This window comes from Rousettus aegyptiacus, unplaced genomic scaffold (assembly GCF_014176215.1).
Source record: "Rousettus aegyptiacus isolate mRouAeg1 unplaced genomic scaffold, mRouAeg1.p scaffold_m13_p_3, whole genome shotgun sequence".
NCBI lineage: Eukaryota > Metazoa > Chordata > Mammalia > Chiroptera > Pteropodidae > Rousettus > Rousettus aegyptiacus.
In genome coordinates, this window is record NW_023416306.1 from 31,333,693 (window position 1) to 31,350,744 (window position 17,052).

A 17,052-nucleotide genomic window follows, 5' to 3' on the forward strand; every position below is an offset into this window, starting at 1 on the left:
TTATTTAAAAAATTTTTTTCATATACAGTTGACATTCAATATTATATTAGTTTCAGGTGTACAGCATAGTGGTTGCTGTTACTTATGAAGTGATCCCCCCAACACCTGCCCCCACCCCAGACAGTGTGTCAGGGATTTATAGAATTTCTTAGAAGAACTTGTTACTGAAAGTAATTACCATTCCTAGTGATGGACACTAAATTTTAACCAGGTAAATGGTAGATGATAGATGGGTTTGGGGCAACAATTGCTTTTGTGTTTTTTAATGTATCCTGATGTTTTTGGATTATTTCTTTTCTGAAATTCATGGGTAGATATTTGTTAATTGGCATATTTATTTAATAGAGCTCATTGAAGGGACATGTTCATGATAATATTTATTAAGTACTGCAATTATATTTATGAAGACATAATTTGACACTTCTATATGAAATGAACCCTGGTCAAAAAATGACATTGCCATCATCACAGACACACAGTCAGTGAACTGGAAATCAAAGATACTATAAAAGATCAACAAAAGTTATAAGTGGTAATTTGAAAAGACTAGTAAAATTGATAAACTTACTATGCGCCTGATCAAGGGAAGGAGAAGCAGCATAAATAATTGTAGGAATGAGAAAGGGACTATTTATTATTTATTTTAATGATTAATTATAATTATTATAATTAAAAACATAGATATTAAAAGATCATAGGAAGATACTTTATGTCAGTACATTTTGTGCTGACATTTGAAATTATACATTAATCTTACTCTTCAACACAGATATAAAAGTCTTAAACCAAAACACTGGAAAACGATTCGGTAAGATAGAAAAAGGATAATAAATCATGACCATGTTATATTTATACCTGGTATTCAAATTTGTTTACCATTTAAAATCAATCAACTCCCAGATATATATCCAAGAGAATAGAAGACTTAGGTCCACACAAATATTTATGGAACCATAACTTAGAATAGCTAAAAAGTGGAAACAAACCAAATGTCCTGTGGTTAAATGATAAGTAGAATGTGGTATATTATCTATACAAATTCATTTTTCCATAAAAAGCAGTGAAGTACTGATACATGCTGCAGCGTAGATGAACCTTTAAAACATTATGCAAAATGAAAGGAGCCAGCCACAAAAGATCATATAATTTATATTATATGATTTCATTTATGTGAAATGTCCAGATTAGGCAAATTTGTAGAGACGGAAAGTAGATTGGTGTTTGCTGAGGGCTGAAAATGTTTGAGAAAAATAGGTACTACTAATGGGTTCAAGATTACTTTTGGAGTGATGAAAATATTCTGGAATAGATAGTCATGATTGTTGCACAGTTTGTGAATATACTAAAAACTACTCAACTGTGTACTTAAAAAGAGTGTATTTTATGCTGCGTGATTTATAGCTCAATTAATATAATGAGTATTATTCACCTCTTTAACAGAATAAAAGAAAATTCATATCATTTCAATAAGGAAAGCATTTGACAAAACCCAACACCCATCCCAGATTTTTAAAAAAGCTGGGCAAATCTAGGATACGAGGAAATTTCCTTAATCAAATAAAGGACATCTGTAAAACTTACTGTAAACATTACAGTTAATGGTAGTGTGTTGTTTTTTCTCTGGAACATGATAAAGGGGCTTATTCTCATTGTTTCTATTCACCACTGTACCAGATGCTTTAACCATTGCCGTAAGGAATACAGAAAAGTCAGAGGATTGGAAAGGGAGGAAAAAAACCTGTTGTTTATGATAGTGACATAAAAGAATTTCTAGATAAATTAATAAAGGAGTTTTAAAAGGTGCTAGATAGAAGGTGAATAAACGTGTATTTCTATGAGCCATCAGCAAAGAAAATGGGGAAAAAAATGGTAGCCTCAAAAAAACAACAAATACTTATTAAGAAGTCTAATATGCAAAATAAGATGACTACCTATGAAAACATAAAATACACAAACTCATGTTAAAATATAAAATTGAGAGAGCCTAGAAGAAATAAGGGAAAGGTATATAGTTTTTAATATATTTCAAGTCTCACTATTGTGAAGATTAAATTTTACTGGCTCCCTCTTTGGATTTATTGATCCATGGTAGTCCACTACATGAAAATTGTTTCCACTGTTTTCCAAGTGAGGTTTATTGAGATGTATTTTATATATAACATTTACCATTTTTGAATGGGTGTAAGTAAATTCTAATAAATTCATATAGTTGTGTAAATACTAAAAGCAAGACACTGTGTTTCTATACTACAAAGAACAATTGCAAATTGGAATTAAAAAAAAAACCATTACCATTTACAGTTGTATAAAAATGTGAAATACTTGGGTACAAATTTGTCAAAGTATGTGCAGGATTTATATGTTGGAAAATTTGAAACATGATGAGTAAAAGCAAAGCAGACACCAAAAAAGAAGATACTCAATGTTTTTGAATTGTTTTTCAATATTACCGAAATGTCATTTCTCCCCAGGTTGATGCATAGGTTCAGTACAAGTTCAGTCAAGATTCCAGAGGATTTTTTTGTTTAAGTTGACAACTTGGTTCTAAAATTTTTATAGAAATGTATAGAAACTAGCATAGACCAAACAATTTTGAAAAAGAACAACAAAATTCAAAGACTCATGTGCACTCCTTGATTTCAAGAACTTGCTCTGGGCTATGGTAATCAAGACTGTGGAACAAAAACATAGAGTGAGATCAATTATATAATTGTAGGTCTAGAAATAAACCCACGGATACATGGCTAATTGATTTTGGACAAAGGTTCCAGGACAGTTCAGTGCCATACATTGTATAAAAAACACAATTGTTTTCGGCACACACAAAAAATCCCACAGGTGAATAATGGCTCTAAATGTGTGAAACTCAAAGGCACAACTTCTAGAGAAAATAGAGGAGCAAATCTAAGCCATCTTGGATTAGCTAAAGCTGTAATTATCAGAGGATGCTGGGTGAAAGGTAACTTCTTGTAAATCTATAATTATTTCAGAATAAAAAATAAACTGAAGATTTGAACATATATGGATGGCAAATAAGCACACAAAAACACCCTCATCTTCATTGGTCATTGGAGAAATACAAATTAGAACCACAGTAGGTTACCACCATGCATCCATGAAAATAGCTTTAAAAGAAAACTGCCGGTACCAAGTGTTTGAAGATGTCAGAATAACTCAAACATATAAATTCCCAGTGTGAAGGCATACATATAGCATGCACTCTGACAATCCCAACTTTAGGTTTTTCTTGAAGAGGAATGAAAAATTCACACAAAAACCTGCATATGATGTTTATAATGGTTTTATTCATAATCACTGATTTTGAAATCAGTTGTCAAAGCATAATTTGAATTAGTTAATGGTTATTTTTCTTTTTTCCTGATTCCCCTCTTCCTTCTCCTGTCCTATTTCCTGTCTCCACTCCGCCTTCCCCTCATTCTCATATAGAGTTTCAGATTCCTTGCTGAAAAAGCATTTAGATAAGCGAATTGTGTTTGTAGAATACAATTAAAGGATGTCTGGTCAGCTGATGGGATGCTGGCTATTTTTCTAGAGGGCTCATAGAACGGTATTATCTTGTTGAGTTTTGAGTCCATCCAGCCTTAAGTCTTACAGGCTCAGAAACCTGACTCTTGACAGTATAATAGTCATATCCATTCCTTAGAGGCAGACTGACACTAACCAAAGTAGAAAGACTGAAGGATAGTCAGAACGTTTTTTTATAAATTGGCTAAGAAATTTATCCATTAAATAGTTTGGAATTCTGTCTTTGACAACAGAGAAGGGAGCTTGGTGCACCTAGGAATGAGAACAAGGGTAGTTGATGCAAATTGAATGTTCAAGGGCCATCTGGCTAATAATTTATACTTGAGTCACAGTACGGATTGCAGTGAATTTCCCTCTTCTTGGATATACAGCATATACTGAGCTTTGATGCTTTCCTTTCTCTGTTAAATTTGCTGACCAGTTTCTCTTCTAATGAAACCTTATTTGTTTTGATATGTTAAAACCTTCTGTTTTACATTGATTCACAGAACTGGCATCAAATACCCAAAATGTAGCTCAGGATCTGCCAAACAAAAATTCTTATGGACATAAAGGTATGAATATTTTATTTAAAAAATTTCCTTAGGTAAGAATTTTATAAAATGCTTTACTACAATATATTTCATTTTTTATCAGGGCTAGGTAATTCATCACATAAATGTTTGTAATCTTTATTTTTACAACTGTTTGACAAAATAATTATCAGCTTTTGATTATGGAAAGTGTTTTTCAGGTTGGCTTTGAAGGCATTGCAGATTTTTGCCATCATTTTCCTTTATCCTACATGGCTGCCTTACATGTGCTTTCGATAAGAGGACTAGCATCAAGTTAAATTGAACATAAAGCATATATCTTTAAATTATTGTTTTAAATAAAATAAATGAATGTCATTGAAGTTTTCATATATGTTTGAGGTGTAGGTGTATAGGCCTGTAATGGGGACCAAGCTTTTACTGTAACATTTTAATATTCCAGAATAGGATTAGGACCTGACTCTGTATTCTTCTATATCTAAGGTCTGATAATTTTTATAGTCTGTGTATCTAGGGTAGGTTACTGTAACATCTTGGTCCTGGCTTCTGACATGTGGCTTTCCATTCTTTTGTCTGCCATACCACTTTACTGTGTTGTACTTCTGCTTACAACTATGTACATATGTTGTCTTCTGCCTGCTTTTAAATGTATTCAGGGTCTCACCCTATTCTGCATGTCTAAATTTGTATTTTTAATTATTTTTATAATATTTTTATCTAAGTGGTAGGCTAGTCTCTTTACATATCATGTATTAGAAAGTATGTTTTAACTTAATACCATTGAATTGTATACTTAAAAATAATTAAGATAGTAAAATTTATGTTACAGATATTTTACTAGAACTTAAAATTTTTTTTGGAAAAAAAAAGTATGTTTTAAACTTTGGGATGCTTTTAATATTTTACATATAGATTTTTGTAATCTCATTATTGTTTCTCTTCCCTGGAATATCTCTTATATATCTGTCTCTTCTGCTATTTTTCAGCCTTTAAGTTTTTTTCTGTGCTTCATCTAATCCCATAAGCTTTCTCTTAACCATTCTAGCTTTCATTAACTTTATCCTTCAAATTTCCAGTACATTAATCAGCTTCATGTTACTTATCATTCAGTAATATATTGCCTTAATCACTCACAAAATTTTCAATTGTCTTTCTAATGAGATATGACTTTGGTACCTAGCATCATGCTTAATGTGTAGGTTTTTAACCTAGTATTGACTAGTTGATGATTGATGAAGGGGTCCTAAGGAAAATTCTACCATAAATGGTTTCCTATTATGATTTTTAAGGCTTTGAAATTGTTCTCTATTTTTTGATTAGAAACTCCTTATGTCAAACCTCTGTTTTGTAGAATTTGTCAATCTTTAGAGTACTGTGTTCTATGATATATTTGACATGAGCATAAAGTAGTTTGGATGGAGGTGGCACCAGGAACACTATGTACTAGCCATAGTTTGAAATTAGTTCAGTCGTGAACATTTAAAACTACACATGTACTTAGAGGTAAGTCTGGAAGGAAATACATTCAAATACTGGAGATTATGTATTAGTACTTAAAAGAAAGTAACATTGTAGGAAGAAGATAAGAGTGAAAGGTACGTGGGTGGCTTGCCTTAGATTCATTTAGATTCATGTACGGTGTGCTAAGAGGCCTGTGCAGAGGTCTAGAGAACAAGGTTCCAGTACTGATTTCCAACAGACACTAAGTGTGCGTTGTGTTTTTTCATTTTTTCTACTTTTAAGAAAATCTGTTACTTCAAAGACATATTTTATGACATTTCTGGAGAAATTATGGAAACCATTTAAAGGTATGAGTGAGCCAATACAGAGAATCAGAGTGCTAGTTCAAATATTAAAATCTTTCTCTTTCAAGCCTTACTTTTACAATTGACCCTTGAACAACACAAAGATTAGAGGTGCGCAGACTACCAGCATGGTCGAAAATCCCTGTATAACTTAAGAAGGCCCTGAACATATGCAGATTCCCAATAGAAGATCAAAAAAGCAGCTGACCGTTGAATGGTATGAGTTTGAACTTCGTTAGTTCACTTATACGCTTTGTTCAAGGGTTAATGGATACCTGTAATTGAAAGCCACAGAAGAGCAGGGAATGCATCTACCCATGTTCTTCCTTCCTGTAACACATATGCCCTCTGATCCACAATAATAGATGAGGTCTCTAAGTGATGTGCATAGGTTTTTCACATAGGGAATGTTTTCAGGTTTGAATCATCTTCCTTTTGTAGCCACATAATAGCATATCTTAGGTGATATTTTACAGGAAGCCATGCTTCATAAATTCATAGATTCTACATTTGCTTGCCATAATCCGTCCTAAATTTGGGGACATCCTGTTGCAAGCATTCCATAGGACTCTTTCCTAGATAATACCATCAGTTTATTTATGAGGTGGTTATTAGGTTATTGACATGATTCCGAGAGAATTAGATCTGGTCACCTGCCTTTTTTTCCTTAGGAGTGTGTCCCTCCTTTTCTTCCCCTTCTCCTTTCCCCACACAACCTCATTGTAGTCAGATGCTCAACTCATTTCTTCCCATTGAAGGAACTGAAAACATTCACAGTTCCACTTCCCGGGGGTGGGTATAGTTAATATTTTGGCGTATTTAAAATCATTTTCTCTGGGTGTGTGTTTGCATGTATGCTTTAAAATAGTGGGCATATACTTATATAGAATCTCAAGTACTGAAGTCAGCATTTTTGAACAACATTGCTTAACTGTTTTATTGATTATGGTTCTCTAAGAACTGTTTGAGCACATCCTCTGTACCTGCTCATCAGGATTTATAGCACCAGACATTTTACGAGCTTGACTTACGTGTTCAGCTTTGCTGGAGACCTATTAGAAAACCATGCAGTGGAGCTAATATTTTATTAAAAAGGATACTCCTCTAAATTTAATAATTCAGTAATTCACCTAAAAGGTCCAAGGCAGACCTGCTATTACTGAATTCTGTTTTGTTTTATATTTTATATATAAGGAATGATCTCATTGTTTAATGTATATATTGGTGTTATTCCCATACTTTTATTTATGACAGAATTGCCTGGATATGATCTACACTGAAGCAGAATCAATTTGAAACATTGCTTTGAGTTTATGTGCATAGTACCTAGCTAAATTGCATTTGAAAACATGGCAGATTTTATTGAGACTAGATTAAGTGTTTCTTGGATTGTAAACTAAATTGCTAATGAGATACATGATATATTTTGTGCAGTACCCAATAGAGAATTATTTGGAATATGATATTTGACTTCTGTTGTGTATGCTGTGATTGTTGTCAACAGGGGCCTGGAAGAATTCTGTGGAAGAATGGACAACAGAAGACTGGACTGAAGATGTAAGTGTTTAGGATCTGATGAGACCCGTCTTTCTTTTGGCTTCTGGTAGTAGGGGGATGTGTATTTTAAGAAAAGCCTGAGATACTTTATGGATATTCATGGTACCTTTTTAGACATCTGTAATTACCATGTGTTTTTTTCCCCCCCTAATCAAATGCTTTCCAGAAGTTGGTGTTTTGAGATTTTTCAGGAACTTGGTTTAAAGTGTCCATTTAAAAATTGTCAGGTGTTAAGTGGGACTGAAATAATTTTTTAGCTTATCATTGTTTTTTGTTTTTGTTTTTGTTTTTGTTTTGTTTTGTTAACCAAGTGATGTTATTGCCCCGGCCTGTGAACTATTAATTATTCTTTGTAACACTTTTATTAAAGGAGAGAGTCTATGCGTTTTGGGTCACAGTTGAAATTAACCTAAATAATCATTCTGGTTCTAGGCCCAACTTCTTCTCTTTTCAACTAGGCTGGCTCTTTTTTTGGTATTCATTTATTCCACTGATATTTTTGAGTCTACTATACTAGCTTCTGGATAGTGTTGATTTTTTAGTTATAGGTTCACCATAAGATATTCTTGGATAAAAATATTTAACTTGAGAAAGTAAAAGTAACTGAACTAGTGCTATACCATACATATTTTTACCATTTTGTTGTTTTACTCTCAAAATCTAGAACTAGATGTATGTACATGATAGAGAGTTACAGCAGACACTGGGAGGGAGAGAATAAAGAGGTTAGAGGTATTGACCTTCAAACACATAAATTGACCCAGACTTTGAGATTTTTTTGGATATTTTTCTCATCTCATTTTATATTCAAAAGTATATAAAAAAAAGAAGCTGCGTCTATGCTTCCTTTCTTTTTTAAGAGTATTACATCTGACTTGTTAGGGAGTGAGCTGGGTAGGATATGAGGAAGGAGAATAGATATCTTCATTTCATTGGGATTTAGAAAATTTAGGGTATATTTTCATTTCTGTCACATACTAACTGTAAGTCCTTGGGGTACGATCTCACCAGGCTCTGAAAAGCTTTACATCTCTTTGCTGTTGTCTGGGTCATAGGCAGGGTAGAAAATCAACAGAGTGTCAGAAGGGACAAGGAATGTATTCAAATTCTAACCTAGTTGACTGTCAACATCTGACGAGCCATTTTTCCTTTCTGAGCCTCGTATTTTCATCTATGTAATGAATATCATAGCTGTCTTGCCTGACTCATGGGGTTTTTCTCTGGGTCAGATGAGGTCTTATGATATAAGTCAGCTAACAAGGAGTTCAAATGTATGTACATACAGAAATGAATATTCTGCTGCATAGACCATATTGTATCACAGCATCATTTATAATTACTAAAAAGAATTAGCAAAGAGAATTTGGCCGTCTTAGGAGTTATCAAAAAAATTTTTGCAAGTTTTCTGAGCTGATACAAGGGTAATGGTAATTGAAAGGTGTGTAATCTAAAATGCAAAATCTAAATTCCTTCTAGAACTGAGAACAATAGCTATTCACGTTTCCTGTCCCCTTCCCTTTTTTAAAGAAAGAAGAAGGAAGCAGTCTAATTTTCTTTATTGCACTGGGTTAGATAGGGTGTCCGTGATTAATGTGGTTCTTATTTACCTTCAACTTATTAATGTTTCGAAGGCTTTAGATCTACTCTATCACTGCTTTTTGTTGAAAAAAGGAATTACACCTTTATTGCTTCTCTCTTTGTCTTAACTCTATTTAATCTGTAGCATTCTTTAAGGCAAAAATGGATTCCTTGGGACTCTTAAGATACTACTTTGTAACAGGGTTCAGCATTAAACCCTTCTTGTTGAAATAAAAATCAATTCAGCACTTTTTGTTTTTACGGAAAATGAACACCTACTGTCTGCTTTGCCTCTGCTGAATATTAATGTCTGAGAAAATCTGAATTTATAGGGCGTGTCAGAGTTCTGAGACATTTAGAATTGATAAGAGCTAAAACAGTCTTTGAATAGCATTTTCATTACTTTGAATAGCATTTCATTACTTTCTTACATTATCTTATCAGATTAACATTTATCAGCTTTTAAAAATCCCATGCTCTACTTTGATAATGTAAAGAGCCTTCCTTTCTTTCAATGATGTCAGTTGAGGTTTCAAAAAATTTTATCCTGTGTGCCTTGAAAGTGCTTTTGAAACAATATGTGTGAATCTCAGAATATTATAGTGAGTGAAAGAAGCCAAAAAAAGGTTGTATATTTTAAAATTCCACTTAAAATTTTAGAAAATACAACCTAATTTGTAGTGACAGAAAGTACATTGGTTGTTACCTGGGGATGAAGGTGAGTGGTGGGAGGGATTGATTACCCAGGGACAGGAGCAAACTTTCAGGGTAATAGGTATGTTCACTGTCTTGATTTGGTGATGGCTACATGGGAGTACGCATCTGAGAAAACTCATTTAATTATTCGGGTTGAATATTTGCAGTTTATTGGATGTATTATACCTCAGTAGATTTATTTGTATGAAAACAAGGAAACCCCATAACTTAATTAAAAGGAAATGGAGATTACTCATGAATGAAACACTAAAGCCATCTGTCTGTGGTGAAAGAAAACATCAATTTTTTGGCTTTTCAAACTTCCCTGTTTCTTCTTGGCATTTATGAAGACAGTGGTGGTTTTTTAAAATATTTTTTTGGCTTCACCGTTGGTGGTGGTTTTATTGGCATTCTCATTTTGTATAATGTCAAATAGAATAAGAAGACCGGGACTTGAACCCTAGTCTCACTACTTCACTGTGTTGTTTCCCTGATGTAAAATCCTTATTGTAGGCTTATCAATCTAAACTTACTTTCATCTTATGAAAATTACTCATCATAATCACCAGTGTATTTTCTTTCCTTTAGACCACCTTTTGGGTGAACTAAAGAATTCATCAGTACTAATGAGAGTACTGGTGACTAAAAATTGTCAGTAATTTATGTTTTTAATTTTATATTATATAAAATAAGATTAAAATATTTTTCATCCCTTTCATGTAGCTTTCTGAAACAAAGGTCTTCACTGCTTCTTCTGTTCCACCAGAGAATCCTGTCACACCTGGGCAAAGGTAAACACTTTTTGCCACTTTTTGTTTGTTATTCAAAGCGCAATTGAAATTTATTGCCTCAAAGAAATTGTTTGGTACTTAGGTCTCTTTTTACTTTTTTCTTTCTTGAATCTCTGTTCTCATCCTATTCTGTCTAAGACTTTATTTTATCCCTAACCTATCTGGTAAACTGACAGAGCCTCCATCATTTCCTAATTGGTTGTATCCGCTGATGAATTAAAATAGGAATTATGTTTGTGACTTGTTTGTGGCTGAGATATTAAATCTATTTAATGGTTCTTTTTTACTTTTGTAAACACGTTTTTGACAGATTAACTTAATACAAAATATTCTTTAGTTTTTTCATATAATACCATTTATTTAGATCTTCTCAGGCTAGTACAAACTTCTCTATCAGTTTTAATCGAGTAATACAGTTTACAAAACCGGAAGGAGGTTTTGGGGTAATAGAAATGTTGTTAGAATGTATACAGAACTGCATCATTGAAAAGCATTTATTTATATCCCAATTTTCATGATAACTCTGAAAACCTTTGTGGTTTCAAAATGCAGTGATCTAGAAGGATGAAAGCCTTGATATATATCACACACGAGAATTGAAAGCAATTTAGAACCTAACATGCTTAATTTCATGCTAAATGAGATGGTTATAAGATTTAGTTACAAGGAAATAAAAATGATCAAAGGTCATGTTTTGCAATATATATAGTTTTGTGAATTGCTCAGAATTTCTTGTTAAATGGATATAACTTCTTTATTATAGTTATTACTCCATGAATTTGATAGGGTCATTTTCAGTTTTTAAAAAGTATGAAGACTCTTAGTAGTTAATTTTCAGAAGACAGTTCTATTGTATTTTTCATGCATATCTCCTATCAATCTTTTGGAATAGAATTTGCTGTTGGTAGTAATGCAACTTTTTTGGGATGGGTCATATGTAATATAATTACCCTGGATCTGTATCCCTAAAGTTAGGATATCATAAACTAGAATATTACCTTGGGATCTAAAATACTAGTCTTGGACTTCGGTCTAGTTATGGGAAAGCGAAAGTGGTTGTGCATAGGGAGAGGAACTTAGGCCCAGAAACTTTGCTCTGTATTAGGAGTGAGTCTTGAATTATTTTCCTTCTTAGAATCTGCCTCACTGGTGTGGTGAAAGTTGCAGTTAAGAGAACTGATTGGTAACTGGCTTTGTAGGTCCTGTGGAGAAGAGTTAGTAGCTAACTCACATGTCAGATAGTATATACATCTGGAAAATCATTTTTTCCTCATGCTTTCAGGTTTTTAGGTCATGGCTCACAGATTAGAATATCTGTCTTTCTGGGAGCATTACAAGTGTTCTAGTTAACAGTATGTTAATATATTTTGCATTTTTTTCTGAATATTTAATGAAAATTGTATAAGATTTATATAAGCCTAAATATATTATTGGATGGAATGCAGAGCTTACAAGAACACTTATGGTAAATGTGATACTGCTTGAATGGTCTACTATGGCTGTGGTCCTCATTCCCCCAAAATATGGGTTTGCTCTCCTTAAGGGAAGTTTGAGACACTGGTTCCAATAAGAGGGGCAAAATATTCTAAAGGAAATAAGCTAAATGTCAGAAAATTGTTTATTATTATAAATTTTTTAAATTAGTTGTCATCATGTCATTTCTGTAGAGCTATCTCAGTGCATCTTTTTATTTTTCTCTTCTGCAAGGCCCTGCTTCAGTCTCTATGGCTTACCTTTTTTTTTTTTTCTTGCAATCGATACCCTCCTTTTGGCTCCCCTAAACTCCTGTTTCCAAAGGCTTTCCTCACTTAATTAATTTTTAGAATGAATTTACTTTATTTTGATTTATTTCTCAAATTCATATGTTGATAAGATTCGTTTATGACTCGTTCCTCATTTGCTTTTTGTCTGCTTAGCATTGATCTGGTAGCCTTGCTCCAGAAGCCTGTTACTCCCAATCAAGCCTCAGAAGTCAACTCCTTTGAAACTTCCCAACAGCAGGGCTTTGGCCAAGCCCTTGTCTTCACAAATTCTCAGCACAACAATCAAATGGCACCAGGGACTGGCAGCTCCACTGCTGTCAACTCCTTTTCTCCTCAGAGTCTGGTAACTTACTTTTATTTTAGTATGGGATTTTAAGGAATGTGCCTGTGAGCAAATGTATTCTAGAATGACACAAGCCTTATAATTACTTTCTAAATATAAAAATTTCTATACTAGATCTCAATCCAGAAAACAATGATGTGTTCATTTCCAAGCACATATCTGATGATTCCATGTGGAATTCAACTACTCTGAGTTTTCTGGACAAAGATAAAAATATTTATGATTAGTTGAAATCTTTTCAATCATAATCACTCAAGCATCCTTCTTATTAATAATTGTTTCTTGGATTTTATTTCAAAGTCTGTCTCTATATTTAAAATGTTAAAATTTTCATTTATTGTCCAATTTACTTAAAGGCAAATGTTGGCAGTATTGGGTTGCTTAAATTATGCAAAAACAGTTCTTTCCAAGTCTGCCTAGGTGCTTATATTTTTTGTATTTTTATTTTTTTATTCCATAAACTTTGTGTACTTTTTCTTAAAATGCCACACTATATAGTAGAGACCCTTATAATTTGGATTCGTTTTCATTGAAACGGTGTCATCTGCTGCATAAATGACTCTGACTTCCCATGACAATTAAGCTCCCATCAGAAAGAACTTAGGAGTTGTTAGTGAAGCACATGAAGGTAGGCTGATGGGAGTAGAAGCTTTAGAGTATGAATGTAGTTGCAGAATGGGGAAGTGAAGCCCCTGTCCAACTACGGGCAGTTGTGAGTTGGCAGAAAGGAGGCTGGAAGGACTGTAAGCATACATCAATAGTTTTCAGTTGTGATAATTATTTCAGTTAATTTTTACTGTGTTTTACCTGAAATTATAGTAAGAAACAGTTTCTTATGAATGTGATATAATCTTTTTCCCTACCTGACTCAAAATCATTTGCTGTACCTTAAAAAAATGGAGAATTGAATATGCAAGCTTTCCATTGCTATCTTCTGCTCTGCACAGTCATGTCATGTAACTGGCTTGGGAACTTGACATTTTTAGTGTCATTGATGGTTGTGCATGAGAGTGTTAGTGCTTGGAGTAGACAGCCCAAGGTGTGTGGTGCCCTTGCTGTTTGAGCCACTCTGTCTTTCCAATTGCTGCTGGGATAGTGATATCATGTCTTTGCTGACTTGCTGGAATCTTAGCCAGGCCACTGAGAGCATAGGTAGGACATGAGTTTGTTTTTTAAAAGTGACCTTAAGGTGTTCTTCTTTTCCTCATGAACAACACTTTGAGAAACTGGAGTAAGAATTGCTTGTTTAGTATATTAGAGCAGTGGTTCTCAACCCTACTATATTTTTATATTCAATGGGAAATGCCAATAAATAACAGCAGTGATGAGGAGAAGGAGGAGGAGAATGATGATGATTATATAATGCCAGAGTCTACACAAGGCTAAATAGGTCAGAGTTTTTGGGATTGGGAATTGAGCACATGTGTTGGTGTATATGTGAATAGATGCACACGTGTACCAATACACACATTTTTAGAGTTAATTGAAAGTGTAGGTATGATTAAGAAATTCTTTGCTCAGTCTTGCCTGAAGCTAGGCGCTAGTCAGTGATTTTATTGTGTTGTAAAGCACACAAAAAGTTCATTTGACAAGATGATGCAGGATGGATAGGAACGAAGAAAGTGAAGAGTAGGAGCATCATCCAAGAAGCCTTCATTGAACAGGTGGGCTCGAGCTGGGTTTTGGTGAATTTGTAACTCAAAAGAGAGTTGTAGTGGGCAGCATGAGCCAAGAATCTGGAATAGTGATAAGTAATGTTAGTGCAGCTGTTCTAAGAGTAGCAGATTCTGTGATTGATGAGCAATAACTGCCCGCAACTTAAAGTTTTGCTTATAGTAGAGAATTTGGATTTCCTTAAAACAACTGGGATACTTTGTGTCCTTGGTTATTGGTAACAGAAATAATTACTTCAACTTCCTAGATCTGGCCTCTTGAAGGAATGCAGATCATTTCTGTTTTTGACCTTTTAGGTGGTTTTGAAAGTTGTTTTTGACATAGAACTTGTTTTTTTTTTTAGAAGCTGAATAATCTTGATAATATAAAAATGCAGTTGATCTGCCACTGTGTTCACTAATCATAGGTTTTCATTCTCCTGAGATCTTGATATCTGACCTGACAGGATAGATGGGGGAGGTACAGCGTTGTCTTTTGTATTCTTATGGAACATATTTGGTGGTTTTAGTTATCTAAACAACTTGAAATAAATACAGCAGTGTCCAGGGTACCTGTTCAATACACACATACCTCCTGTGTAATTTAGCATCTGATTTATAACACTAACTTTTTAAATAAGTGCGATGACCTGCATTTAATCTTGTAACCTGATTGATCTTTTTTTTTTGTGGTTGATCTTTTCTGTGACCAAATCTAATCATTAAAGATGATTACTATTCCACATATTAAGAAAAAACTTTTTGTTTCATAAGCCTGTCTTTGTTATTTAATTAATGTTATTCCTCCTTAGCTTAAAAAAGGTAATATTTTGTTTGTAAATTTGTGACATCACTTTTTAAAAGGTCAATGTCTTTTTAAAAATAATTTTTTTAATTTTTCAATTATAGTCGGCATACAGTATATTAGTTTCAGGTGTACAGCATGGCAATTAGACATTTATATAACTTCAAAGTGACCACCTTGATAGATCTAATTACCTGTCTGACACCATAGATAGCTATTACAATACTATTGACTATAAAAATCAATTTCTTAAAATCCATAGATAATATTCCCCTTCCCTGTAACCTGTTATATCAGAATCAGGAAGGATTGCTGGATTTATTTAGTGAGATCTTCTTGCACAGTAATGTTTTCATGTAGTATTTTCACACGTGAGTCTTACTAATTCAGATGTTCTGGGTTATAGTTTATAAAATCCTTGTGAAAATACTTGGTGTATTTTAAAGCCTAGGGTAGAAATTCTGTATTGCTGAGGATTTCTGCTTTCTTTCTCTTTTAAAGTCATCCGTCCTTGGTTCAGGATTTGGAGAGCTTGCACCTTCAAAAATGGCAACCATTACCAGCTCCCAGATTTTGGACCAGTTGAAAGCTCCGAGCTTGGGCCAATATACCACCACCCCAAGTTCACAGAAAAATAGTACAAGTCCCCCCACAACTACTACTTCTTGGGACCTTAAGCCCTCAGCCACCCAGGCCTCAGTCCTTAACCATTTTGGTAAGTATACATTTTCTGTGGTGGTTTGCCTCTAGTGAGGACATGCTGAACATTAGCAGAAATTGTTGATTTGCGAACACTGATGTGGGATTTGTCCAGAGATGTTTCTTTTTAGTAGAACAGTGCAGTTTCTGGATTAAGTAAGTTTTGTATTGTATAAATGCCTGCATTTATTTTTTGTTATCAGTAATAGTACATACCTTGAAGAGATGTGCAAAAGAATGGTAAAGGCATGCAAATATAAGTAAACAACACTGAGTAAATGCCTAGACAAAATTTTCTGAGCTATATTAGAATAAAGTGGTGGCACAAGGTGGAATGTGGACAACATTTGATATCACACCCTCTGGAGTTGCTTTATCTAATATTTGCATATATCCACCATGATTTAGTTTAGCCTTAACCATCTATGGTTTATAATTTAAAAGCAATATATGTAAGTTGGATGTTTTTAAAACTGTACTCTCATAGACTTTGTGACATTAAACCACCATCTCCCAAGATCACACATGTCACACTGTATTAAGGAATTTCTCTGCTGAATGACATGGCTTACTGTTATGGAAGTACCTGATATAGTTTCAGGTTCAAAGTGATATCTACTAAGGAAATTGACTAGAGATTCAATGGCCAAGATTTTTATTGGGGGTTTGGTTACATAGGTACCCTTTGCCTAGTACATACCAAAATTCCATATTCCAAGAAGGAAAGCAAGTATTCAGTATAAATCACATTGTACAAACACTCAAGGCACAGAGTACTTTTAATGGCTAAAGTGATGGCACTCATTTCCTAGAAAATACCAAAATCCTGTGTTCTCACAAGCCAAGAACCAGTCTTGCAAACCAGCATTTCTAATGGCAGCTATAGACTTCCTATATTAACTTTTTTTCTGCACACTTACTGAGTGATGAGTTTATAGATTTGAGCATGGTATTCCTATGCTATTTATAAAGATTTGTCTTTTTAGGTGCCTCTAATATTAAATCCAAAAATAGATTTATCTAAGATGGAAATATATTAAGTCATGGGTTGGTAAACCTTCAACTGGATTTGCTTATCTGTTTTTGTAAATATATAGTTTTATTGGAACACATCCACAGTCATTTACATATTATCTGTAACTACTTTTAGTCTACAAAGGCAAATTTGAATAGTTGCTAACAGATGACAAAGCTTGAAATATTTACTGTCTGGCCCTTTGCAGAAAAAGATTGCTAGAGATAGCATTGTAAATCAGTGGTGAAAGGTGTTTATTGCTGTTGGAT

General features: G+C 33.7%; 1 protein-coding gene and 1 non-coding gene across 10 annotated transcripts in view; both read left to right on the top strand.

The window, feature by feature from the left end:
* The window catches only part of UBAP2 (ubiquitin associated protein 2), a 92,188-nt gene that overhangs the window by 54,673 nt on the left and 20,463 nt on the right, over positions 1–17,052 (top strand). For all 9 annotated transcript variants that reach the window (XM_036239429.1, XM_036239427.1, XM_036239431.1 and 6 more), the window contains 5 exons: positions 4,035–4,100; positions 7,389–7,441; positions 10,439–10,506; positions 12,423–12,612; positions 15,571–15,784. In XM_036239429.1, the coding sequence (XP_036095322.1) occupies positions 4,035–4,100; positions 7,389–7,441; positions 10,439–10,506; positions 12,423–12,612; positions 15,571–15,784 (591 nt within the window). The remainder of the gene's footprint in view (positions 1–4,034; positions 4,101–7,388; positions 7,442–10,438; positions 10,507–12,422; positions 12,613–15,570; positions 15,785–17,052) is intronic.
* Positions 12,733–12,815, top strand: LOC118601172. The gene has a single exon (XR_004950255.1). It is a non-coding gene; the product is annotated as a small nucleolar RNA SNORD121A (small nucleolar RNA).